General features: G+C 42.6%; 1 protein-coding gene across 3 annotated transcripts in view; it reads left to right on the top strand.

Annotated features, from left to right (window-relative positions):
* TDRD3 (tudor domain containing 3) overlaps positions 1–26902 on the top strand; it is a 104809-nt gene that overhangs the window by 6004 nt on the left and 71903 nt on the right. For all 3 annotated transcript variants that reach the window (XM_048492812.1, XM_048492814.1, XM_048492813.1), the window contains exon 2: positions 26684–26768. In XM_048492812.1, the coding sequence (XP_048348769.1) occupies positions 26684–26768 (85 nt within the window). The remainder of the gene's footprint in view (positions 1–26683; positions 26769–26902) is intronic.

The raw sequence follows: 26902 nt of genomic DNA, 5'->3' as shown, positions 1-26902 counted from the left end.
TAATACCCATACAGACAATCCACCCAGAACATAGTACAAGGCCCGCTCCTGCTGGTAATCAGTTCTGTCGTTCAGTTTACTTAAGGATCATCTGACTTCTTCCTACCTGCAGAGTTCGGTCAACTGCTACCTGGTCTTTGGTATGCGTGAAACAGTCTGCTAATATGCCGTGAATTAATATTCCAGCTGTGTGAAGCTGAACTTAAGTGTGGTCAGTAGTGCAGATTTTCTGAGAAATTCAGATGGGAAAATTTTCTAATGCAGATTTAAAATAAATAATTTAAATAATGTTGGCACAAGAAGACAGTCGCATACTCTCTGTATACTTGAGGCTACCTCTGTCTATTGCAGGAGGTGTGTTGGTATTAAATGTGCCTACGTTCTCATCAGATATAAAAGATTTGAAACGGGGTGGTAATTGGCCAGATCACTAGGGTCTAAGGGTGGTCTTTTCAAGAGTGGGCGGACCACTGCCTCCTTCAACCCACCAGGAAACACTCATTGCTCAAAGTAGCAATTGATAATATTCAACAGGTGGGGTCGCAACTCCTCACACTAAGCTATAATCAGCCAAGTGGGGCATGGATCCAGAGGACAAGTAGTAGGTCTAACACAGGGGTAGGGAATCTGCGGCTCGAGAGCCGCATGCGGCTCTTCTGCCCTTGCACTGTGGCTCCACGAGCCGAGCCGCCGGCCCCATCCTTGCCCATCCTGCAGGCAGCAAGGCGGGCGCATCAACTGCCCACGGTTGGCTGGGCCGCGCCGCGCCACAGGCTTCCCCTCTTGCCCGCCCCGCGGGCTTCCCCTCTCACCCGCCCCGAGTGTTAAAGGTTCCCTACCCCTGGTCTAACAGTAGCTAGGGCCCTGTCAACATCAGCCTCAGCGAGCAGGAAAAACTGGTCCAGACAAGGACTTGAAAATGGCCATGGACCCTCCATTTCGCTAATTGTATCAAAGGTGGCAGGAAGGTCATGGCAGAGCGATGTGACTTTACCCGCAAAAAAGCTCATAAATGCCTCACTACCAAGAGCGAATTGAGGATTTTTAGAGCCCTCATTTAACGAGGACAAAGGCTGAATAATACGGAACAGTTGGCTTGGGCGGGAGCTTGCGGATGCGAGAGAAGATGAGGAATAGTCTCTCTTCGTCCTCTGTCGCCATCTCATAGGCCTTCATAAACATCCTATAAGATGTTCGCGCAGCTTCATCATGAGACTTCCTCCACACTCGCTCTAGCCTTCTGAGCTCCCACTTCATGTGGCGTAGCTCCTCGGTATACCATGGAGCCAGACGAGAGTGGCGGCACAGAGGGAACCAAGGAGCAATCACCTCAGAAAGCCTGGAATTCCAATCCTCCACCTGCTCGTTGAGGGTGCCAGCGGGTTCAGGATCCCATAGAGCATTCAGGAATCCAGTTGGATCCATAAGTCTCTGCGGGTAGGCATAAATCAGCCGGTCGCCTAGACAGGGTTGGCGCGAGTCCACCTGGACCTTCAGGGCATAGTGGTCAGACCATGGCACTATATTAATAGAGGATATGACCACATCAACTCCTGATCCAAAGACCAAATCCAGTGTGTGACCAGCCTCATGAGTGGGGCCAGCATTTATCAAGGAGAGGCCTAATGTCACTATGGATGATACCAGGTCCGCAGTTGCTGAACATGAGCTTGAACCGCTGAACATGAGCATGAACTAGATTTGTATTCTTTGACATATTTGAAGTTTAAAAGGATCAGTACCTTATAGTCCAATCCAGATTGGGGGGGAATGTCCTTAGGGAGCAGCGGGGGCTCTGACATGTTTGCCCCCTCCACCAGTGCAAGAGGCATTTGCACCGGCAGATGGGGCAGAGGCGCCGGCCACCCCTCAGCTTCATGGCGGCAAAAGTCTGAAGTACAGGCCACTGTGGAGCTGTGCTGGAATCTACTGATACCGGAATGGAGGGCCCCGGGGCACTTCTGGGGTGGAGCTGATGTTAGTTGGTTTCCACCCTGGGTTTGTGGCTGGTTGCAGCACAGCTTGGGTCCTGGACCTTTGCCACCCTTTTGGGTAATGTAAGTCTGTTAAGCCTCATGGAGGACTTTCTGGAGACTGGGGAGGGGGTTTGGCTTTTTCAGCCTCCCCGTGCTGCTGTGGCCCCATCCTCAGCGTCCTGGGGAACTGGATTTGGCTACCTATTTTCTATAAGTGGCAGAGAAGTGCAGATGGTTACATCTTTTGCTACTGTACCACATAGATCAGTTTTTGCCATCTCAGGAGGAGCAAGAGGCAAATGTAGCAGTAAACATGATAGTGTATTATTTGGAGAGACTGTGTTATAGAATCACAGTTGATCTAGTTACATATAGAATTGAATTTCATAACTTTGAGAAGTCTAACATTAAAATGTGTAACGTTTTGTGTAGCTCTGCCAATCGTGGAGAAAAGTTACACCTTTAAATAATAAACATGTCCTTGGTAATATGCTGCACAAGTCTCCTGAATGATCACTCTCTAATACTGTAGGTTGTGTTAAAGAAAAATGGCCCTATTGAGTGAATAAGAGGTTGTTCTAAAAAAGCATTCTAGCCCAAAACTGGAAAACCATAAGAGGTAGAGGACGATATCTTAAAGTTCTAATATGCAAAATGTACAAAGGCATAAAAAATGGTAGAGACAAATGTGTCCATGTGACGTGCCGTGAAGTTACTTACAACTTAAGGCAACTCTATGAGTTGGTGACCTCTCAAATGACCCATTGTTAACAGCCTTGCTCAGGTGTTGCAAACTGGAGGTCATGGCTTCCTTTTATTGGGTCGATCCATCTCATCAGTTCTTCTTCTTTTTTTTCTACTGCCTTCAGCTTGTCTAAGCATCATTGTCCTTTCCGGGTGGTTTGAGTCCAGTAGCACCTTAGAGACCCACAAAAATGTCAAGGTATCAGCTTTGATAATCAAAGCTCCTTTCATCTTTTCATGTGACTGTTATCTTCCCATGATGTGACCAAAGGGTGATAGTCTCAAGGAAAAAATGCATAATCAAAAAATCTAAAACAAAATAAATACCCTTTATTGGATGAGCCGGAATGAAATGATCAGAACAGGTGTAAAATACAATTTCCTCTAAACTCACGAACATAAATCAAGAGATGTTTTCCAACACCCAAGACTTAATTTTATAGTTTTCTGATGAAGTAAAACTACCTCCTACATACATAAAATATTTTTGAATTATTTTCAGGGATCATATGTGCATAATAAAAGCTTAAATATACTACAAAAATATTCTAGATTTCAAAGGGGGGATATTACTCATTTAGTGGAATAAGGGGGACATTGAACTTGTCTTAGTCTGCTGATAGTTGTCTTGCTGGTGTATTATGGAAGGTTTACAAATCGTTATAGATAGTGAATAGTAGTGGATATAGTAAATAGGAATTTTTTGTAAATATTTGTATGGTTAATAACAATATGTAAAGTTTTAATATTATAATAATCTATATTTAGTAAGGATTGTTAAATTGCCATATATTTATGTCGTATAACAGCTTGATTATTGATGTATATGTCAGTGATCTTTGGTTGGAAATAAATTTATTTGGAAAAAAAATATTCCAGATTAATGGAATGATTGACTGGTTAGACTGTCCACTAGAAGCTTGTTTGCAATACCCAAAATACACAAATAACAAGGCAAAATGTTAATTTTGGTGAGATCTGCTATTGTATGTGTTGTGGCGTGTTTTTTTTTTTATCTTCAATTTATTAATTAAAAGGTAGCTACTTTGTTCAGGTTTATTTCGTGTGTTTGTTTGCTATACATATGGCATGTTCAGGTTGGCGTCTTTGTTTGCTATAAATATAATACATTTGGGTTGAAGTTTTTTGCCTTCCTATGCAGCCATTACTTATTACCAGTCTGCAGTTGAGGCTTAGTTGCAATAACAGAATCTGTGATGGCCCATTTCCCACATGAGTTCCTCTTCAGATGACTCAAAGAAGCCTGAGAGCATTAGAATGCCTAAATGATTAAAAAGACAAAAGTATTACTTGCTGATATTTATTATTGTTGTTATTAGCCTCATGTGTACATTGATTGTTTCTGACACTAACATTTGCTGTGATTCGATGAAGCTTTGATTCCAGCCGAATTGTTGTGATAGCATGGATTTTTTTCAGATGTGCTCAATGGGGAGTACATTTTGGAAGGTTTGTGCAACAGGCCAGGGAGAATCCCTTGGGGAGCATTCTGAAATGGAAGATGTCTCCCACTGTAGGGGAGCCAGAGTGGGTGGAATGCCAGACTCTAATGAACACTGGCGGGGCATGAGGGTGCACGATTTTACTGAAAGAGGGAATTGAGGGACCGGTTTCATGAAACAGGTTTAAGAAAAAGTATAGAGCAGGACCTCAAAGTATCAGCATTTCAAGTAAGGGAGCAGCCTGTGTATTGGAAATGTAGAGATGGTAATGCAAAGGGAATTGCAGTACACTCCTAGGCAAAGTTACCCCTTTCTCAGCCCTTGGGCTTCAATTAATGTAGCAGGTTGTAACTTGGCTTCAGATTGAACTGTAAATGTGGGCGAATGACTAGGCATGGGGCTAGAGGATCACTATCAAAGGGATCAAAATACAGAAATGCTGAGCAGAAAAAAATGAGGACCCCCTGTTCTGTTTTTTTTTAAGGTTCTTCTTTGAAGGTATCCAGCACATATACTTAAAAGACAGGAACGAAACAGAATAAAAACAATTTGCCCCCTAATTCCAAGCATGCCACAGCAGAAATTAAAATGGTTCTAATTAATAGATCAATATTATGAATACTAGACCATTGAAAGTTGACTTGTGTTTGAAACTGTCATTTGGAGTTGTGTCCCAAAGTAAGGTTAGAGTGTACAAATGTAATTTTTTGTTTTCTAAATAGGTGAAATGCTCACTGTGGCATCTCCCAGTTTTGACAACCTGCTCATAGTGTTTTGGGGCAGGTTGAAGTGTCTGAACTTTTCCCCCTTTCTCAGGGCTAATTCTGTGTCTAGCAGGGGACGGATATCAGCAGGGGACGGATATTAGTAAAGCATGACCAACTATCTCCAGGAAGGGATGAAACTACAGCATCAGCTGATGAAATATCTCCAGGGTGTGAATAGTTTTTGAGGTTCTCTTGATGTAATTCATGAATGCCCTGTCTTGATGGGGTAATGTTTCCTGATTCAGTATTAATATTATTTCTCTACCATCTTCATTGGGTCTGGTTTAGGTGTCAGCATAGCTGATTGATAACTTGTATTGGTTTGATAGGGGTTGCACAAAGGGACTAGGAAAGAAACAATAATGCAAAAGAGTTCTGAGTGTTGTGGACTGGAGAGCCAAGTGTCAGGCCTGCGCCATTCTCCGCCTGGCATCTCGCACGTCCACCCCAAGGCCACGGCTGGCCCGGTCATTATCTCTGCCCGAGGCTAAGAAGGTTTTATTTCGCTTGCATGTAACTAGTGAATAGTGTTTGAACATTCCCCCTTATCTGCTACTTCCCATGCGGGGGAATCCTATGTCCCTTGGTGTAAGGGTCTGTTACTCCATTCAGCAAACAAGACTCGAGAAAGTTTCAAGAGCGTTAGTGGAACTGTGTCAGCCCGAGATTTAGAAAGCCAAAACTACCGCTTTGCTCTCTGAACTCCAGTTTATACTTGTAAGTTGCAACAGTGCTCAATCCACGATTCCCCCTCCCTCACATTCCCAAAACACCAGCATAAGAAGAAATGGTGAGAACAGAGACGTTGTTGTGAGACAGGCGAGTTCCTAATCTAGAATCTAAGTTCTGATGGGAATTCGATACAGAAAGTTGTGCAGAATTTTTTTGGCTTTACTGCTAATCTGTTAATAGGTGTCAGGGGGTAATCTCTGTTTTCTCAGAAGAGCTGTAAAATTGGATGTCAAAATTGGCTCTCCCACACACTTCATGCTAGATAAAACAGTTAATTTACTAATTTAATAGTGACATGATTCTGCATGTGGTTAATCCTGTGCCTGATAACCTTTTCTCAGTATTGAGAAAATGTTTTGTTTTAAGGTCAAGCTCAGTACAAACGGTGGTTGTCCTGCAGTCTTAATGGGATTTAACATTTCTATTATGGAGTAATATATTGTAATATATAGCATCTTCCTCTCTTCTTTTTAATTGAAGACAGCTTTGCAAAATAAATATTGATATGTTAGAATCCTTAACCACAAAGCACCTTGGAACACGTTAAAGACTAACAAATGTATTACAGCATAAACCTTTTTGATGTATGTCTGCAACTACAGACCACAGAAGGGAGAGAGTTGGGAGTAAAGTTATTATGAAGGGAGCCAAGAACTCTCAGTTTCCCAGCATGTGGGTATGTTAATTAACAATGGACTTGCAAGAACTGTTCCTTCAGTTTTTCAAGAGGCTGAAGAACACCATGGCTTCCCCAAATCTCCTTGGCAATGTGGACCCTCTCCTGAGAGACTGTGACTTGCCCAAGGTCACCCAGCAAGCTTCTGTAACAGAGTGGGGATTCAAACCTGGGAATTCCAGATCCTAGTCCAGTGTCCCAACCACCATACTTCACTGGGACGAATTCTTCGGTGGATGGAATTTCTCCACAAACATGACTGAAGATAAAATAGTCAAAGGAATGTGATCCACTCAGAGAAATCTGTGTTAATCTTTCAGTGATCTATTCAACGGTCACCTCCAGATTAGACTACTAACTCCTTCTGTGCAGGACTTCCCTTAAGACTGCTTTGGAAACTTCAGATGATACTAAATGGGCGAGGGTCCTTACAGGAGATCACACACACAGCCAGTGCTCCGCCCATTGCACTGGCTCCCAGCTGAGCAGCGAATCCAACTCAAGGTTTTGGTGTTGGCACTGAAAGCCCTAAACAGTCCGAGAACATCATGCCACCAGGACCATCTTTCCTGATATACTCTCTGGAGGACATTATGCTCAACAGGCAAGAACTAACTGGTGGTCATTGGCCTTAGACATCCAGTTAATGATAACAGGTAACCTTTAATTGCATAGTGCAAAGACCCAAAACAAGATACAAAAAAAATTAAAAGACAACATGCAAAGCAAAATGAAGATTGTTTGTTTATGACCGTGCATAAAAACCTGGCCTTTTGATCTATGGCATAGCTGGATTCATTGTTTAATAGATAAACTGTCTTCTGGTCTGTCCAGCACTCTTAAGCCCACCAATAAGGTTGAGAGGAACTTTTCTCTGGACCTGTTATGAAGGGGGCAATAATACAGAACAAGGTGTACCATTTCTGCAGTTTTCAGCGTGCAGATGCAAAAACGCTCACTATGGGGTGTTTCGGAGTTTCTTTCATCCCTCAAAGCAGAAGGAAGCACATTGCTCCTGGCCAAAGCAATGGCACGTTGGTGCTCTGGTTCAGAAAGAGCAGACAAATATCTGGCTACGCCTTGGCAGCCGTATGGGATGCCAAGGGTGAGGGGAGAGCAGAACTTTTTTGCATGAGCCATCAATTCCTGAGAGACATCCAGTTGTCCTCAACCAGAGTCTGAACCTTTTCCGCTTTGAGCCTGGCATGGTAGAACTCCATGTTGAATGAGATCTGAGCCCTGGGTCAATTCCACAGGGCCTGTAAGACCGAGATGTTCCACCAGGCCTATGTTTGAGGCAGCAACGGCCACATCTTAGCTGGCCTCCCTGCCCCTATTCTTTTATTCTTTCAGTTGTTTCTTATTTGTGGGTACTGTCTTCCTTTGGTGTAGGGTTAAGAGCAGTGGACTTCAACCTGGAGAACTGGGTTCGATTCCCCATTCTTCTACATAAAACCTTCTGGGTGACCTTCGGCCACTCATAGTTTTTTATAAGAATTCTGTCAGCCCACATGGAGGCAGACAATTTCAAACCACCTCCAAACTTCTCTTTCTTTGAAAACCCTACAGAGTTGCCATAGATCAGCTGTGACATAATGGTACACCGACACTCACACCCAGCCTGGAGCTGACTTCAGATCTTCACCATGATCGTAAAGCATCTGCAGTATAGACTTCTGTTGGACTTACCAGGTTTTTCCCCCTCTGAAAAAAAGAAAGAAAGATACTATCATGAATCCAGCCAGCTTTTCCACTGGTGAAAAGGGCAGGACAGGTCCCCACAGCGACCCCAAAATGGGCTAGGGATGAAGGGATATGCATGAATAAAAACCATGTGGGATTGGTGCTGTAAGTGGCAGGAGGATTGTGACTGGGACCGAGCACTAAATGTGGCTGGTTGCGAAGTGACTCAGGCAAGAATTTTTTCAAATCGTTTGCTGTGTCTTTGCCATATTTGCCCCTTCAGAAATGTCTTCTGAATTCAAAACACTTTTTCCAGTTGTTTGTTTCCTTTTTGCAAAAGCTTACAGAGCATGTGAAGAGAGGCAAAGACCTGGAAAAATGTGGAAAGGACACATCCCCCACACCACCCCAAGACTTCCTTTAATTTTGGAAAGTCTGGTAGAGCCCTGAAAAAAAACACTATGAGATTTTTGTGTCTCTTTTAGAGTGAGTAACATGCAATCTTAAGGCAAGGTTTTTCACATGCAAAATAAACTGAGGATTTTCTCAGTTTCTCCTATCAAAAAATTAGGAAATTTTGGGAAGCCCTGGAAAGCTTTTGCACTGCAGACATACGCATCAATTTTGAGACCTGTTTTTGTTTAACTGTAATTAATTTTGGTTTAATGATAATCTTCATAAAGAGTTCAGTGTTGCCAGTGTTATAAAATGTTGCTTAATATCCAAACTGGCTGGTAGTGCTATTTATTGTGGCTCTGGGAGCATTACCGTTTAAGAGACAGAATTAGTTTTCTGCCTTCAACTTTCCCACATCTCTCAGATGCCAAAAATTGAAGAGCCCTGAGTGACGGGAGCATTTTCCATTTCAAATTTCAGCCTTCTCTCAAATTTACTCCCCTATCCACACACCCCTGTTTTTCCTGTGGCTTTAAAACTTGCAGAACTTTTACATTTCTACTGACAACCCATTGAAGCTTATGGGTAAATCCTGGATTTTTTTCAGTTTGGATTCCACTACTTCACAAATCATGCTCAGTTCTGTTTGGTGAGTGTCTTATGATCTTGATGGCAATTTTTTTTTGCAAGTTATACTGTTTTCTGCAGTCAATATCCGTCTAATATGTTTTTTTTAAAACCTGCCAAATGTAACTTGACTGTGACTTCAGATTGGAGTCTTACTCCATTCACTCTTTGCTTTCTTTTTACAACCGGTCTGCTTTCTGAGCTAACCCGCACACCACAGTCTGTCCTATGACCAGCTAACCATTCTCTCCTTGCTTCACGTAAAGTTTTTAAGTACCGTATATACTCGTGTATAAGTCGACCCGAATATAAGTCGAGGCACCTAATTTTACCACAAAAAATCTGGGAAAACTTATTGACTCGAGTATAAGTCTAGGGTGGGAAATGCAGCAGCTACTGGTAAAAACTGGTGGAGGAGTGGGGAATCAAACCCAGTTCTCCAGATTAGAATCCATCTGCTCTTAACCACTGCACTATGCTGGTCCGGGAAGATGTAGCTGATTAATTCACACATCACCTGAGATCTTTTTTTGCAGGAAAAGGTATAGTTTCTGAGATCTGACTAGCCTGGTCATGCATGTCAGGGCATATAACAGCTAGGTGAGACGAACATTCATCCAGACCTGGGCTCCACAACCTTTTTGAACCTGTGGGCACCTTTGGATACTGAGCGGTGGGCATAATCACAAAATGGCCTTGTTGGGAAGCAAGGCATTCCCACGCATTTAGAAGGGGCAAGAGGAGTAATTTTTAAAATTATACTGGGAGAGAAGGATGTGACTGAGAAAAATCTGACATGGTAGTGACAATAGCTACCCGAACAATGTTATTTTAAATCTGCATAGCCAGTGAGAAGTTCTGCTGGACAGGAGCCCTGCCTGGACCCAACCATGCCCTAAAAACACATCATGGACACCAGGAGAGGGGATCATCGGGCGCCATAGCATCTGTGGCCCCCTGTTGAGGATCCCTGATTCAGCTGTAAGTTCTTAAACTGACTTTGACTTGGACTAGGCTTGCTTGAGATGGAGTTTTTAACATCTGTGAAACAAACATACACACACACATAAATGAATCTGTCCAAGGAGATTGTGGCATCTGTGCTTATGTTTGTGACATTCATTTTCTTCAGAAATCCTGCTTTGAAAATTTGGTTCGCGAAGTGTTGATGATGCAGATGTGGGGAGATAATGGAAGGTTCAAGTTGGCGTTCGTATGCTGTGGTCCTCCAACCTTTTATGTGCCTTTAGTGGGTCTAGAAAGATAAAGATGTGTCTTTATCCGTAATTCGGCTCCTTCGTTTGCTGCCTGATGCAGAGATCGAGATAATACCCAAAGCAGCAGAGCTGTAATGGTGAATTTACTTTATCAAAACATAGTGTGTACCATCAAAGCCTTGGCAGAAGCTTGCAAAGTACGAGAAGCAAAGATGCCCGAGGCATTATTGTATTTATAGTTGCTCGATGCCTTGTGTCTTATTGAAAGTATCGTGTGCAGTCAAAGTGAAGTGAAATTTATTCAAAACTAAACAGTTTACTCAGGGAATTCTCCTAGTTTCAAATGTTTGGTTTTTCTCAGCTCTGCTTCTTCGTTTTTGACCTTTTGGTGCATTGTTTTTATTCTCCACTTCTGTCCTTTCCCTTCCAAATCCAGAAGTGAGTTAGAGGTAAAGGTAGTCCTTGTTCAAGCACCAGGTCATTATTGACCTGTATGGCGATACACGACAGTAAGTAGGCAGACAGGGGACACAAACGGATTTTGCGTCCCCATGAACCTGCGTTACTTGTGTCGGCATTTGCATGGTGGGTGCAGGGGCCATCCAGAATCGCTGGGATCCCAATGTCAGGATGCAGCATGATTCGCACAGGAAACGCTGTGTTTCCTGTGAACTGTGCATCTGAGAATCCCCCCACACACACTTACCGCACAAAATGGCAGCCACCTAGAGAATCCACTCTGATGGTGGCCACCTGGTAGGGGGGGAAAATAGAACACTTCCTGCTTTCCATAGGTCGCACAGGCAAGCAGGAAGCATCTGAAACCCGGGTTAAAGGGGAAAAGTTGCAAATTTAGCAACTTTCATTTAACCCAGGTTCAGCCAAATATAACAAGTTAGAAGCATTTGGCGGGTGGGAGTTCTGCATGAACCTCTCCTCCGTAACTCCCCCATAATGCTTTTTTCACACCCCTGAATCTGTTATATTTGACCTGTGTGGAATCACCCAGTGTTTACGGTGCAGTTTGCCATTGTCTTTCCCATCCATCTACACTTTAGCCTCCAGCAAACTGGACACTCGTTTTACCAACCCTGAAAGGATGGAAGGCTGAGTCAGCCTTGAGGCAGCTACCTGAAACCAACTTCTGTCTGGATCAACTGAGATTGTGCACAGAGTTTTGACTTCAGTATCGCAGCTTATCTCTCCTCTGAAGCTGAAACATACTTCTTTCAGATTCAGATCCTTATATATCCTGTAGGGTTGGCCTTTTTGTGCTGGCTGCCTCAAAGATTCGATCTAAGACTATACCTGTTCCGCCAGGCATTTGGCCAGCAGGGTTGAGTTTGACCCAGTTCCATCTATGCCTCCGGTGGGCTCAGTTGAGGGGGTGGGAGGGAGGCGGGTTTTTTATCGCCATCTGTCTGATGTCTGCTGTAGTTTCTATTTATAGTGTTATTGGTTATTGTTATGGGTTTTAATGCTGTTTAAATTATTATATTGTTAATGTATTTTTGCGTTGTTCACCTCCCTGAGCCCTTCGGGGGAGGGCGGCATACACGTTTAAAGTATAACTAAATAAATATGGAAGGAAATAGCATGACTGAACTTTGCACAAGATAACGTTAGATTCTAGCTCAGTTACATTGGAAGGGTGAATTGAGAGGGATTGAGGGTCCATATATTTTATTCTTAGTTGGTAAATCTTTTATTGTATATTATGTTGGTTTATATGTTTTAATATTGTAATGGCTTATGGCTGTAACAATAAAGCTTTACTGATATTGCTTCTCAGAAGTGGGTTACTTAAGAAAACTATGTTAAATTTAGTTTTAAATGCTCTCCCGAGTTTTGCAATGGCCAGGCAAGTGGAACATTAAAGTTAGTTCTTTGCATTCAGTCACACTTTACAGTGACCATGACAAAGACCAAAGGTATGGTATTAAGAGCTTGCATATCAGGTCGCCAAGGGTTGAGAATGACTGAATGGATATTGTTGTCGTCGTCGTCATCATGGTTTTACTAATTGTCTTAACTGTCTTACTAAGGGGAAAGTCACCCTCACCTAGATAGTCCGAGCTGTTGAGAGCTCATCAGATCTTAGAAGCTAGCAGGGTTAGTATTTGGATAGGAGACCACCAAAGAAGTCTAGGGTTGCTACACAGAGGTGAGCAATAATGGGAAATCACTTCTGGACTTCTCTTGTTTTGAAAACCCTAAGGAGTCTCCATAAAGTTCCTTTGGCTTGACAGCAATTTCTACCACCACCAAGGAGAAAGTCAGTTCTTTACTTGGAGACGTTGAGTAGTAAGGACAACCCCCCCCCCCCTCAATTCTTTTGCAAAAAAGTACTATCAATATTATCAATGTGGGACTCGTTGCTGCATCAGGAAGCAAATTTACTATTTGAAATCTGAAGAGGTATTTGGCACAGAGAAGGCCCCACCTGGGTGTTCTAGGGAGGCAGTTCCAGGCATAAATAAGAGCAAAAGGGGGAAAGAGTTGAACACTTTGGAAGAGCTGGACGAACCCTTGGAAACGGCGGAGGAGCTTGAGGAATGACGGCCCCACACATGGAAATGGGGAAGCCTTTCAGAACTGGACTCCCCACCAGTTTTCCTTTGCCTTTTCAGCCAAAGCTTTCCTGACCCTCAAAAGCAGCATCTTTTTAAACGCCGTTTCAGCTTCACTTTCTATCTCGGTATATCCTCGACCAGAAAAAGAGAAAACAAGTGAGACTGCAGCACTTGTTCTAACGTTCTCTTAAAAGCTGTGGTTGTCTGTGGTCTGCTCTGTTCCCAGGTGGTGGCAGTACTCTTTGTGGAATGACCCTGCCGTTCTGTTGGCCGTTGTGCCTGCAGCTGTCTGCCTCTGCCTTACGTAGGTTGTACATCCAGAGGCCTTATAAACCTTTCGTCCTGCCTGGTTCTCGTGGGACAGCAGTCGAATCAGGCAGCATCTGTACCTCGTTACCGTAAAAGAAATATATCCTTAGTGTTCCTTTTCTGTATACTGTTATATATTTTTGTTCCCATTCATCACTTTGGTTTTGAATTATGAGCGATCTTGAAGGCTCTTGAGCGGAGCTGCGGACTATAAATCTAATGTGTAGTGGTTGAGCATTTGCCAGGAATGCTAATTACTGAGCAGTCAAGGTTAGCTAGGGAATGCAAGTAACACTGTGCCGTGCTTGTTGCTAGACAGAGGCAGGTTTTGAATTACGCTGCCTATAGAGGAACCAGATTGGTGTTTTTGCAGCAGGCTGCATTGGAGACTTAGCTTTTCAGGCCAAAGCTCATTTCGAAACACAGGGTAGGTGCATGTGAACTGACAGCCCATTTCCTATAGTTGTAAACAAAAAAAAAGTGAAAAGCAGCATTTGCCAGGATCCAAAAAGGCCTCTGCAGCTTCGTCATGCAAGTTGTCCCTGTTTCATTAAGAGAAACCCTTGAGCTGCTTTTGAGACTGAAACATCTTTGGAAAAGTTTATACGTATGAATTGAATGGACCAAAGAAAAGGAAAAGAATCTTGCTATCTCTCTGTCTCTGTGTGTCTGTCAATGTACGTGCTGCTGAGCTCTCTGATCTGCCAGCTGTTTGTTGTTTTTTAAGTAATTAGAGCATTTTTAGGCCTCTTTGTATAGATGTTTTAGATTCTGCCTCGCACCATCAAAGAATGAGGTGAGACAATTCCATCGGCCTGCCTGGGGGCATTCAGCTTTTTCCTTCACTTAGGGGTCCTGCAAGGGGGCCATGCTGTTTGGTTGTTATAGAACAGGTAATTTGAAATTGTCGAAGTTTGCTTGTTTTCCTCCTTCCCGTTCTGTCCTGTTTCCCTTGCATTTTTAAAAATTATATTGTGAGTTGTGTTTTTTCTGTAAACCGCCTTGTTTACAGTAGTAGCAAAGTCATATACACGGATCAGATTTTTGTAAAACAGGGTTTTCCATACCAAGCGAACAACTGAAGAGAGAGCTTTTTTTTTTTTTTCTGAAAACAAAAATTAAATGGCTGGTACTGCACTGTACAGGTGCTGGAATTTATTGGTTTGAAATTGCTTACACCCCTTTCCTGTTCTCTTTGCCTACCTTCTTTTTTCCTTGCATGATTTTTCTTTGTACTGTTAATCATCAGATTGGAAGATATTTGGAATATAAATATCACAAACAACTGTGTGGGTGCTGCTGCTGCTGCTTAAATGATATATTCTCTGTACCTATTCTCATTCTGGCTGTTGGAGCTGTGAAGCAGCCATAGCGATTGACTCTTCCTCCTTTCTTTGGCGAATAAATAAATTCATCCTTCATTGAAAGCATAAAGAGCGTTGAAAGCATCATAGCACAAGAACCTTACTCTGCAACTAAAGTGAAGCTGTGTATATTGACGAAAATATTTTAAAACCGCATGTTCATTTAAAAAGACATCCTGTTAAACAAACATTCTGCCAGAAATGTTGAAGAGTTGCCGTTAGTTATGCATCCCAGACTTGTGGTTGACCCCACCTCCTTTGACAATCGTTTTATGGTTGGGCCCCCCTCCTGTGGGAAAATTCCAAAGGTGCCAACAGGCTCAAAAGGAAGAAGAAGAGTTGGATTTATATCCCCCCTTCTCTCCTGTAAGGAGACTCAAAGGGGCTTACTAATTCCTTTCCCTTCCCCCCTCACAACAAACACCCTGTAAGGTAGGTGAGATTGAGAGAGCTCTGAAGAACTGTGGCTAGCCCAAGGTCACCCAAATGGCATGTGTTGGAGTGCACAAGCTAATCTAGTTCACCAGATAAACTTCCATGGTTCAAGTGGCAGAGCAGGGAATCAAACCTGGTTCTCCAGATTAGAGTGTACCTGCTCTTAACCATTACACCACATCCCCACATAAAATGCAGGCTTAAAAAAAAGTAACGTAAAATGTTAGCATGTTTAATTTGATCCTACCAGCCAACCAGAAGTAGATAGTTCCCTGTTCTTCCCTTTCCTCAGCAGCCCTTTATGGACTACAAAATTGGCTCCCAGTCGAGTTCCGAATCATCCACAAGGTATGGGTGCTAACCTTTAAGGCCTTACGCGGCCTGGGACCTTCGTACCTTCAGGACCGTCTTACCCCTTATGTCCCTTCACAACCTCTGCGTTCAGCAGAGGCCAACCTGCTGGTGGTCCCCAGCCCCTTGATGATGCAGCTGGCTTCCACTCGGGCCAGGGCCTTTACCGCCCTGGCCCCTGCCTGGTGGAACACACTGCCTCCAGCTGTCTGGGCCCTGTGGGATCTTGGTGAGTTCTGCAGGGCCTGCAAGACTGAGTTGTTCCACCGGGCTTTTGGAGAGACCAGCCGCTGATTAGTGCGCCCCCTCTTTTGTTCTTTTGTTCTCCTTTTACATCTTGGGTCCCTTTAACATCAATAGGACCCACCGTTCTCCCCTTGGGAGGGGTTTTAATGAGGGTTTTAATGCTGGACACCGATAACAATTATTCCATTTTGTATTGAACTCTGTTTAATATTTTTTGGTTAATGGAGCCTGTATTAGTTATTTTATAGTTTGTATTCTGTTTAGGTGCTCCATTTGTTTTGTTTCATTTTTATGTTGTGCACCGCCCAGAGCCCTTTGGGGGAGGGGCAATATATAAGAGTAATAATAAAAATAAATAAATAAAAGTCCGTGCTGGCATTTAGAGGTTCTGCGTGGACACAAAAATTGTGAAATTGGAAGGCACCATAAGAAGCGGCATTGCCTGAAATGGCTGCCTCTTCCTCGTAAGAAGCTGAGAGTGTTGAACAGGGAGAAGCAAGTTCCGCAGACGAGAACATTTCTGCTTGCCTTCCCATACAGGGCTCCGCACCTGCTCCAGCGTGACTTGTCTGTTCTTGCAGGACCGAATCAGTGTTTTATGGTCATCGCTGACAATTTATATTCCTGGCGACTTTTTGGAAGCCAGATGAGAGAACTGTTCACTGGCCCGTTTTATCACATGCCCAAGGGGCAATACGGAGTTCATTTTCTGTATAATGTCGAGGAATGGAGATTGATTGGAGAAAAAATGTATTGATACAAAGACAGTCTCGCTCCTTTCTCCATTTGACTGGCGATTAAGCAGCCTTGAAATGCTGCTGCGGAAGCGTTGCCGTCGTCCTCCGGTGGCAATTTTGAAAAGGAGTATAGGGCAGATCAGTTTCTAGCTATATTAAAGTTGATGGTAATTCAGCTGATGGCACTCTTGGCTGTTTCATTTTGTCTGACAGATGTGACTTCCTTGTCGGCTCCGACTAGTAGTTATCTGCGACTTGTTAAAAGAAGAGAAGAGTTTGGATTTGTACCTCGCCTGTCTCTCTTGTAAGGAGTCTCAATGGGGCTTGCAAACTCCTTTTCCCTTCCTCTCCCCACAACAGACCCTGTGTGAAGTAGGTGGGGCTGAGAGAGTTTGGAGAGAACTGTGACTGGCCCAAGGTCACCCAGCAGGCATCGTGTGTATGAGCTGGAAAACAAGTCTGGTTCAACAGAAAAAAGTCCACCACTCATGTGGAGGAGTGGGGAATCAAAACCCATTCTCCAGATTACATTCCGCCTGCTCTTAGCCATTACACCAAGGTGGTTTTTTGAGACATTGTATAGAACTGCAGCTTAAATAATCAGCATACACAATCTGTTTTGGTTTGAGTTGTCAGATTGCTGTGTAGTTTTTGGTGCGTAGGCATGCATGATTACAGCTATTCCCCTGTCGAGCCAGCCGGACCTTCCCCCTTTTCTTAAATCATCTCCAGTCCTTGTTTGGATGTGGCACACGCACCCTTGTTTTCTGTGCTCCCATTTTGGATTGTTTTTATGCCATCTTTGTACTTGCTTTTAAATTTATGTATTTATGCTTTAATTTTTTAAATATTTACAGTATATTTACTGTATTTTTGGATTGTTTTTATTGTAAGCTGCCTTAAGTCGTAGAGGTATGGCAGGGTATAAATGTAAAAAATAAAAATAAATACATAAATTGTAATGCTTTTGTGCCTTTGGGTACCTTGAGAATTGTGACACAGAATGGTGGGCACAACCACAAAATGGATGCCATGGAAGGTGGAGGAATAAGACCCAGTCCATGGTAGAAAAGAGTTAGTTAAAAAACACTTGGAAAGTGCGGGTGTGAGAGATAATAAAACCAACAATGATGGCAGATGCTACCGAAGCAGCAGATTTCTAATCTGCCCTGCCAGTCGGATCTCCACTGACCTGTCTGTTGCTGTGCTGGATAAGAGCCTCACCTGGTTCCAACTACTTTCTGAAAACACTTGGCACCAACTATAGTACAGCTCATCCTAACATGCACTTATGGTATTCCTTCATTTGGTTCGTCCCCTGGCGCTAACTTATTTAGGCTAAAGGCTATATCGAACGGTAGAGCCCCCATGGCCCGTTTGGCAGCCTTAGCTCCTTCCTCAGTAGAAGAGGATCCCTTGTCCTGAAGTTCGTTTTCTGCCAAGACAGGGACGCACAATTTAAGCAGTTTCATGCACCATTAGGATTCCCATTAGGATTCCCATTCCAGACAGTGTTTTGAGAGAGTTCAATTGGAAGCTTGGCTTCAGCTGCTGCTCCTCCCTCAGAGTTATTAGTGCTTTGACTACATCATATCCCTTGGATTACTGGCTGCCTGCTTGTTGCCTGGGAAAGTAGAGTGGTTTTAAATAATTGGTTTATTTTATTTTATTTCTTTTGTGAAATGTGTCTGTAGCACATTTTTTTTGTTTTTGTTTTAATTAGGGCCTTGTATGTTTGTGAGTGGCTCGTGTGAGCCACTTTGAGACTCCTTACAGGAAAGAAAAACAGGATATAAAGACCAACTCTTCTTCTTCTTCCTCTTCCTTAGATGCTGGAAGTGAATGAGGCAAGTCATGGGTGTTTCTGGACCACACTGGTTGTGTTTCTAGACCAGACATGCATCCTGGCTGTCCAGACAAATCTGTTCTAGTGCATTAAGGGTCTGGCATTGAGATGACCCAGGAATTGTTGGCAGCAATTTGTTTTCTATGTTTCATTGCCATCTTCTTCCCAAAACCTAAGTCACTGTTGGAAGTTGTGACAACTCCTTATTTTCTTTTTTTCCTGTATAGTTACTTAAAAGTTGCTGTTGTATGTCATTGGTGAATGGGGTTAATTTAAACCACACTAGCATATGTGAACCTCAATTTGTTGTGGAATCACTCATTGGATTGAAGCTGTTAAGAAGCCAGAAGAGACAATTTTGCAAAGAAGATAAAGCTAAGAAGAGTAAATTGGGAAAGAAACTTTCTTAAATAGTTAAACTTTTCCCTATGTGAACCTGTGTGTGAACTGCATCGCAATGGCCAATCTTCTTTTCTCTGGTACAGCTAGTGGTTCTTCCTCTCTGTCCTTCTTGGTTAAGGGACTGATTCTTTCAAACATCTTTCAAGTTATTCCAGAAATCCTTTCAAAGAATATTCAAAGCCACCTATGCTAACATGCTTTAGGAAGGAATACAGGACTAACTTTGTGCTTTCACTAATGAACTGTTGGTTTTACTACATGTACATCTTGTTTGTCTCAATAAATTGTTAAAGCAGTGGTTCTCAACCTTCCTAATGCCTCGACCCTTTAATACAGTTCCTCATGTTGTGGTGACCCCCAACCCTAACATTTATCCATTTTACAGATGGAGAACACTGATGCAGAGAGTCTTAGGCGACCCCTGTGAAAGGGTCGTTCGACCTCCCCTAGGGGTCGCGACCCCCCCAGATTTGAAGACACCACTGTGTTAAAACATGAAAGGTACACATGAAAGTAGCAGAACCACAGTCCTTCACGGATGGCTCTTGTTCCCCAGTATTGCTGGTCAGTATCAATGAGAATCATAGTGTGGTAAGCATTTGAGTGTCTAGTGGATCCATATTATGACAGTGGGTTATATGCACCTAGCTTGAGATCTCCTTCAGCTTTCTAGTTACTTAAATTGGTGAACTTAGTGAGATACAAGACGTGGAGAGCGGGAAGGGGGTGGGGATCAAAGTAGCTTGATAAAATCAAACTAAAACAAGTTGCTAAGATTTCTGATTATTTAGCAAACATACCACTTAATACAATTGGTATTAGATGTAGAACCAGCTGTGAAAATTATCTTTGGAAATGGTCCCCCGCTTTTCAAGCAAGGATTTATTTTTGGAGAGCGAGAATCTGCGACGAAGCAATAGTCCCACCTAGTGGCAAATCTACAGTTGTACATTTTACCATTTTTGAGGTTCTGTTAAATAGGCCAGTTCCGTGCTTGCTGGCTTTTGGATTGCTCACAAGATGTCAGCCCAGCATACAGCTGTGCCCTGCCATGTGTTCACAGCATATTGTGTTCCCAGCATATAGCTGTGCTGTGCCTCAGGTTCCTGACTTGGCATTATTTCCTTGACAAGAGTCAGCTCTCGTTCAAAATCGTTTCCAGTCACAGGCTTGCGGAACATCACTGTTCGGTTTTAGAAGCCAGATTTGCATTTCAGGTTATTTTACTGGGTTTGTCAATCAGAAGGGAGGGACGGGTTTCAGTGGTAGAGCATCCGCTTTGTATGCAGAAGACCCTTGGCTCAATTCTCAGTGGAAAGATTCAGGTAGCAGGTGACGGGAAAGACCTTGGCCTGGTACCCAGGAAAGCAGCTGCCAGTCTAAGTAGGCAATATTGATGGACCAGTCAGTATAAGGATGCTCAGTGCCGGGTGGATAAAAATAAATGATTTTTTAAAAATTAAAATTGGATTTTTAAGATTTATATCAAATTTTTAAAGAATTCTTTTTTGAGGAAAAGTCTATCGAAAGATAGCTTTTTGTTTGAGATGCGTTATAGTCCAAAGATAATTCATTATGAAATAAGGATTAGTGTTTAATTATGTAGCTTGAGACTATATATTCATGCAGCGTTTCATTTTTTTTATACATTAATTCCATTAATCCATTTACAATGTCATGCCCTTCCAGACCCTTCTGTAAGATTGTTTTGGACATTTTTTTTCTGTCTCGAAAATATTATCTCAGATGCTGGGTTTTGCACTTCTCAGAAATGAATTTGTGTCAGCAGAGATAACGTGCCTCTTGTTTACAATAAAAGCGTTATAAAATAAACATACAGAATTGAGAAAAGGACCTTAATCCCATTCCTTTGCAAATCTGTGTGTACAGAATCAACCCCTTGTCTTTTAAGTACAAAGTTTCAAGACATTCAATGAATGGAAGATTGTTTGGAGTGGAATATATCTTCTCATGGGGCTAAGTGTAAGGAGAGAGGGGCAAGCAGTAAAAATGAAAAGTGAATAGTGAAACCTTTTGAGTGGAAAACTCTACAAGTCTTCTGATCTTTGTGGGTGTAACTTGGGGCTTAGTGTATTCTGTCCAAGAATGAGAAAATCTACAATGACAGCTGGACATTAAAAAAGACCTTGATTGGGAATATGTTAATAAGTTTCCTGGTGAGCAGAAAAAGCGCCCCCACGAAAAAATACACACACATTTGATTATTATTTAAATATCAAAAGGAAAAATAACAGAAATTTTAAAATTATAATATAACTAAAATGAATAATATAAACATAATATACATAAAAGACCCTTTGACCACAACCAAGGTGGTCACTCTAATAATTGAAGCCCTAATAATTAAAACAACAATTATTTAATACTGAAAAATGTTCCTCATAAAGAGAAAGCAGAGACAAATTAATTGCAATGAATCAGCTTCGCATACTGAACTTTGAATTTATTATAGTACATACTTTTCCGTGTGGGGACTTCTCCGTGTGAGCGTTTTTCCGTGTGAGCGAATTTCTGTGTGGACAGTGTTCCACGTGGGCATTTCTTAGAGTGAGCAGTTTTCTGTGTGCAGATTTTTCTTGTGAGCATTGCTGACATTGGGTTTTTCTGTGTACATTTTTCATGTGTGTTTTTTCCCCCATGGAACTGGTTTTTCTATGTATGGTAGTAGTTCAGTGAATAAGACCGGCATGCATGGGAAATGCAAACATTTCAACAAGGAAACTCATGACCTGGTGTCATGAATTAAACTGGAGATAGTTCACTTCACAGTAATTTCATAATTATGTTTCTATTTCTAACAGTATAACCAAATTAGAATTTTTATAACACTGTGAAACAAATCCAGAAAATTATTATTCTAAAATTGAATGGTTTATGTGGTGTCCGGGGGCGGGCGGGAGACCCCGTCCCTGACTTAGGTGGGCCGCCATGTCACCTTCGGCAGAACCCGGCAGGCCAGGAGAGAGAGGCGAGCTGACTGCAACAGGGGCGGGACGGGGAGATGGCGGGGGAGGAAGTGGCCGGCGGTGTGCAGCAAACCAGCCGGACGGCTCAGAAGGAGGTGGGTGAAATGGGCGGGGCCAGCTGAAGGGAGAAGGTACGGGCCGGGGGGAACAAGGGAGGACTCCCAGGGGACTTTGCGGGAGGGTTTAAAGCCGGATAAGGTGGGGTGGGCAAGGTGCTGAGCAGAGGGGAGAAGCTGGGTTTGGCACAGGGTTGGGAAGGAGGAAAGGGGGGAGAGGATTGAGGAAACGGAGATGACGAGCGGAGGGAGAAAAGGAGAGCAGGCTAAGGGGATAGGGGAGAACGAAGGGACAGAGGGAGACGGAAGCAGGAAACTGTTAGAGAGAGTGGTGGGGGAAAGGGAAAGAGGGATTGAGACGCCGCAGGGAAAGGAGAAGCCTCAACCCAGTGACAGGGGAAAGCTAAAGGGAGACTTTGAGGGCCCCACAGGGGAGGGCTAGGGGAACCTGCAACACCCTGTGGCTTAAAGCTTTATTAAACACCCGACCCCCTAAGACCGGGGTCGCAGACAGGGGTAACACCACCTCTGAAAGGGAAGGAGGGACGGACCACCCCTCAGAGGCGGAAGCGGGGGAGCTAACATGCCACAAGTGGTTTACGTGGTTTATTGGTGGAGGCTTTCACGACCGGAATCACTGGGGTATTGTTTGGTTTCCGGGCTGTATGGTCATGTTCTAGTTGTGTTTCCTCCTGACGTTTTGTCGGCTGACTTCTTCAGAGGATCTGATGGTAGTAATGCAAGTGGAGTATATATACCTGTGGAATGTCCAGGATGGGAGAAAGAACCATTTGCCTGTTAACAAGTGTAAAGGGTGCAATTAGCAAGCTTGATTTGCATGTTTTGGGTGAGATCCATCCATTTAGCTTGTGAGTAACCATGAAGATAGCATAATCAATTATGTGATTGTAAATATTAAGATTATACCAGCAAGAATGAGTCTTTATGTAGAAAACCATGATTTAAATCTAGCCTTACTGACTAGTAAACTGGGATTTAAATTGGTTTGAATTAAATCAAATCCCTCCTGGTTAGGTGTGTTCATGTGTTCAGATCTCTGTTTTGCCAGATTAATATTGGGAGTAGTTCTAGAGTTTGGTGTAGCCTCTTTACTTAGAACAACTTGTAAATGTAAGTGACTAGAGTGGTACTAAAATTACAGATATGAATAAATAGCTTGTGTAGCCTCACAGTTCTGCATTTGGCTACTAATGCAAATGACAAATTAGAATTCATGTTGAATTTCAAGTTGGAGAAGGAAAATTGGTAGCCATAGATCGACTTCTCCATAAATCTGTCCAAGCCCTTTCTAAAGCTATCCAGATTAGTGGCCATCACCACCTCCTGTGGCAGCATATTCCAAACACCAATCACACGTTATTAGTCCTAATTCTTCCCCCCAGCATTTTCAATGGACGCCTCCTGGGTAGCTGCCTATGGCTGATTCACACTGTTGGACTTGATCGATTTCAAGCTCCCGAGTTGCTCCAGAGCAACATCTCAAAGTTAAATTGTTGGGAATATTAGTTAGGAAACGGTAGGATTGGAGACGGTAAAGGAGCCAGCAGCTGTATAACTGAGACTTGAAGCACAGCTGCATGCCGCAGTGTGTGAAATGGAAAGTCTTCGTGTGGATCATGCACGCACAGTTTTAGAAATGTTGTGTTTGTTCTGTATCAGTGCAGAGCTTCTGTTTGAGAAGCTGCCCAGACTCTTGCTGATGGTTTCAATCAGCGAGAATTCCCCAAGGCAAAGCTTACATTTGTGCCAAGTTTCTTTCTTTCAAGGTTTTCTTAGCTTAGCAGTACAGTGCCGGAGCTGACTTAACATCGTAGCTGTGGCCTGGTGGTCTGGCTGTTCTAGAGGATTAAAGGATCGACGCTCAGTCTCCCAGTAATAGCTGGATTTGGCTTCTCTTTGTAGCATAATACATTGCAGCTTAGTTTACTGACCCAGTTCAGATGCACTTGATAGCTGAAATTCCAAGTGTAGGTGCATCAAGAAAGAGATGTTATAATTTTATTTTCTGTAAGCCAATGGGGGCAGCAAACAGAAGTGTATGGGTAGACGGTGTCTTATCTGGTTAGCATCAAGGGCTTCAGTGAACATGATGTTGAATGTGTATGTAAAACTGCGCCAAAGTTAAAGAAAATAATCCTTTGTAACGAAAAGCTTAAATTTGCTATGCTGGTTTTCTTTGAGAAGTACAGAGTAATTCTTTCCCACAGGTACATATTCACCAGTGATCTTTAAAAGAGCAATTGTCTGAGCGGGAAGGGGAGAAGGGAGAGAAGATGCTTACACCTAATGAACACTCAAAATTATGTGATACGCACGGGCTTTGTGTTACTGCTCTTGATGTGACCTCCTTGATTTGGGGCACATTGATTTACAATACACTGTGCATATCTTAGTTACAGTTCTGAAGTGGCCTTGAATTTTGACTGTTCAGAAAAGACACTTGAAACCTGTCTTATTGCGATGCAAGAGTGGTTTGAAAAGTTTCAGTTTTTAAAACAATGTATTGAAAGGATCAGCGCTGCATTTGTTTCCCCTGCAGACGGCTGGGGTGGCGGAGAAAGGTGAACAAATGCGGTTATGTTTTTGTGGCTCAGGGCTCTAAGGAGTTGTTAGGTAATGTTGGTTTGGATCTGAAGGTGCTGTTCCGTTCGTACCTCCCTAGATGAGTAATCTCAAGTTTGTGTCACTGTACAGAGACAGTTGTTAACTATTAATCTGTGTTTGGCCTATCTATGGAATCAACGATGATCATGTATCAGTAACTTCATCAAGATTACGAGAGCAAATACACATGCATCCAGTTGCCTTGTTGTGAACAAGACATTCAGTCCATCAGGGACAATATTGTCTATTGAATTCAGACTGACAGCAGCTATCCAGAGTGGGGACAGTCACCTCACCTATCCTTACAGGAGATACAAGGACTGAACCTGGAATCTTCTGCTGCCAAACAGATGTTCTACCACTGAGCTGTGGCCTCTTCCCCAGTATGTGTCATGCGTGTTTTTGGCCAATGACAAAGGCTTAGCTTTAAAAAAAGTTAGTCCTATTGGAACCATGGATTGTATTGTAGTGTTGGCCTTGGGTCAAAGAATACTGCTCACCCAAGGGATTTTTCTAGTATAACCAATCAGTCATTGTTTAATGCATATAGCCATAGGCTACTACTATATGTATAGATCCGTGGTGGCGAACCTTTGGCACTCCAGATGTTATGGACTACAATTCCCATCAGCCCCTGCCAGCATGGCCAATTGGCCATGCTGGCAGGGGCTGATGGGAATTGTAGTCCATAACATCTGGAGTGCCAAAGGTTCGCCACCACTGGTATAGATAGATATAGATACATAGATGTGTGTGTGTATATGTGTGTGTGTATGTATATATAAAACCTGTATGTATACACAGAAGGGGGGTACATGTAAAACAAGCATTTCCATATACAGTCATACCTCAGTTTTCAACGACTTCAGAATTCGTCGGTTTCGGTTATCGTCGATCTTCACCGGCCGTTTATTGCCTTGGTTATCTTCGGTCGCCTCAGAGTTAGTTGGCGTGTCGATGAAATCCGAGGAGACTTTTGCGTAACTTTGGTGCGCCATTTGCGTGGCACCTGCACAAATGGCGTACCTTGGTTTTCGCCGATTTCGGTACATACATATATATATAGCTGATAAAATCTTAGAGAAAGAAAATTATGGTATACAAACTTAAAGCAACGTAACCAACATATAGATAAAATTGCCTTCCAAAACTGTTAAAAGGATGTAGTTCCTTTGTTACTTGTAAGTCTAGTCTTGATCTTTTTTTGCAGCCAGAGCGAACAGTGATACTTGGTGTGAAATGTAAGGGCCAGTATCAGATAGATGCAATCCTATTGTCTCTGAGTCTGTGTATCCCCTTGTAGTCAACTAATACCTTATCCAGGAATTTAGACCTAGGTTTTTTAGGTTTATATTAGATATAGGTCTATATATAAAATATTGTAGGTCTATATATAAGATATAGTAGCAGACCATGAGGAGAACTTCATGAGAAATGCTGCACTTGTGCTTCATAGGATCTGACTCTTATTTATTTAGCACCCCTAATCGTAAGCTCTGAGGTATTTGGTCTGGTAAATGTAAAGAACAGTGGCATTCTTCCTGTATACCCCTGCACATGTAATTGTGGAAGAAATAAACCAGCAAAAGTAAGAAGCTGACTCTGTGATAACCGACTTGAATCTGGAAGGAACTTAACTTCAGTTTCTTGGTTCCTGCCCTTTAATAGAACAAAATTTTCAAATAAAGATGGCTCAGCCCCCTTTGGGGGCTAATTCCTGTTGGAACTAGACTCATCTGTATATAACAGCTAGGAAAGGACTAAGTGGCATGTGCTCACCCGTCGGTGAAACTGGCATCCTTCAGGGGTCTCCAGTCTTCGTGCCCTGTTAGATCTGACCTGGATCCACTTAGTCCAGAGACCTTTTTCCAGTAATTGTTGCTCCAAGAAGCAACAAGCAATCTACCTTTTACTCCCGGTAGGGGAAGGCGAGGAACACTAAGAGACAAGAGGCTGGGTTAATTAATAAATTTTATTCACCGTTGGAGATTCTGGTGGCAAACAGGAGAGGACTGGACTGACAATGAAAGTTAGTCCTTTTTTTTATAAGAAAGGGCTAAGAATACATTTCTGTTTAAAACAAAACTATAAATCTCGCATACCTCATGATGAAACTTTACACTTCAATATAGCACTTCTAATTAACCATCTAAGAGTGTTTTTTCCATTCTGGCCATCCCGACCTTATGTAATATATCAAGTTTAGGGAGTGCGGCTAAATCTCAGTGGGAGTCTTCCCAATTTTTCCTGGGCAACTAGGCTTTTTCTAAAACACTGTATGAAGCAGAGACTTATCATTTTTTAAAGGCACAAAGAACATTTTTTTCCTATTCATTCATAATCTAGATTATATTATATAAATTGCATTCGTATATTTATTGAACTATGCATAGAATAGCTATTTTTTGAAACTGCTTTAATCATAATATATAACCTATTTAAACAAACTTTTAATACACCTTTTTTTATAGGTACCTATCGGATGAAGGGATTGATGCGTGCACAAACTCGTCGGACAAAGTCAACATAAATGATATTATCCTGATTGCAGTTAATGTAGGTAAAAGCTGGGAAATTCCAGGAATTGTTTTTTATAAATTCTAACCAATTGTGGTGGGGATTGGTGTGTGTATAATAACATGATGTATAATAACATGTGTATAATAACATGATGACTCAAACATTCCTTG

The sequence above is a fragment of the Sphaerodactylus townsendi genome, linkage group LG04 (genome assembly GCF_021028975.2).
Source record: "Sphaerodactylus townsendi isolate TG3544 linkage group LG04, MPM_Stown_v2.3, whole genome shotgun sequence".
NCBI lineage: Eukaryota > Metazoa > Chordata > Lepidosauria > Squamata > Sphaerodactylidae > Sphaerodactylus > Sphaerodactylus townsendi.
Note: the sequence above shows the minus strand (reverse complement) of the source record. Positions and strands in the feature narration are given on the sequence as shown.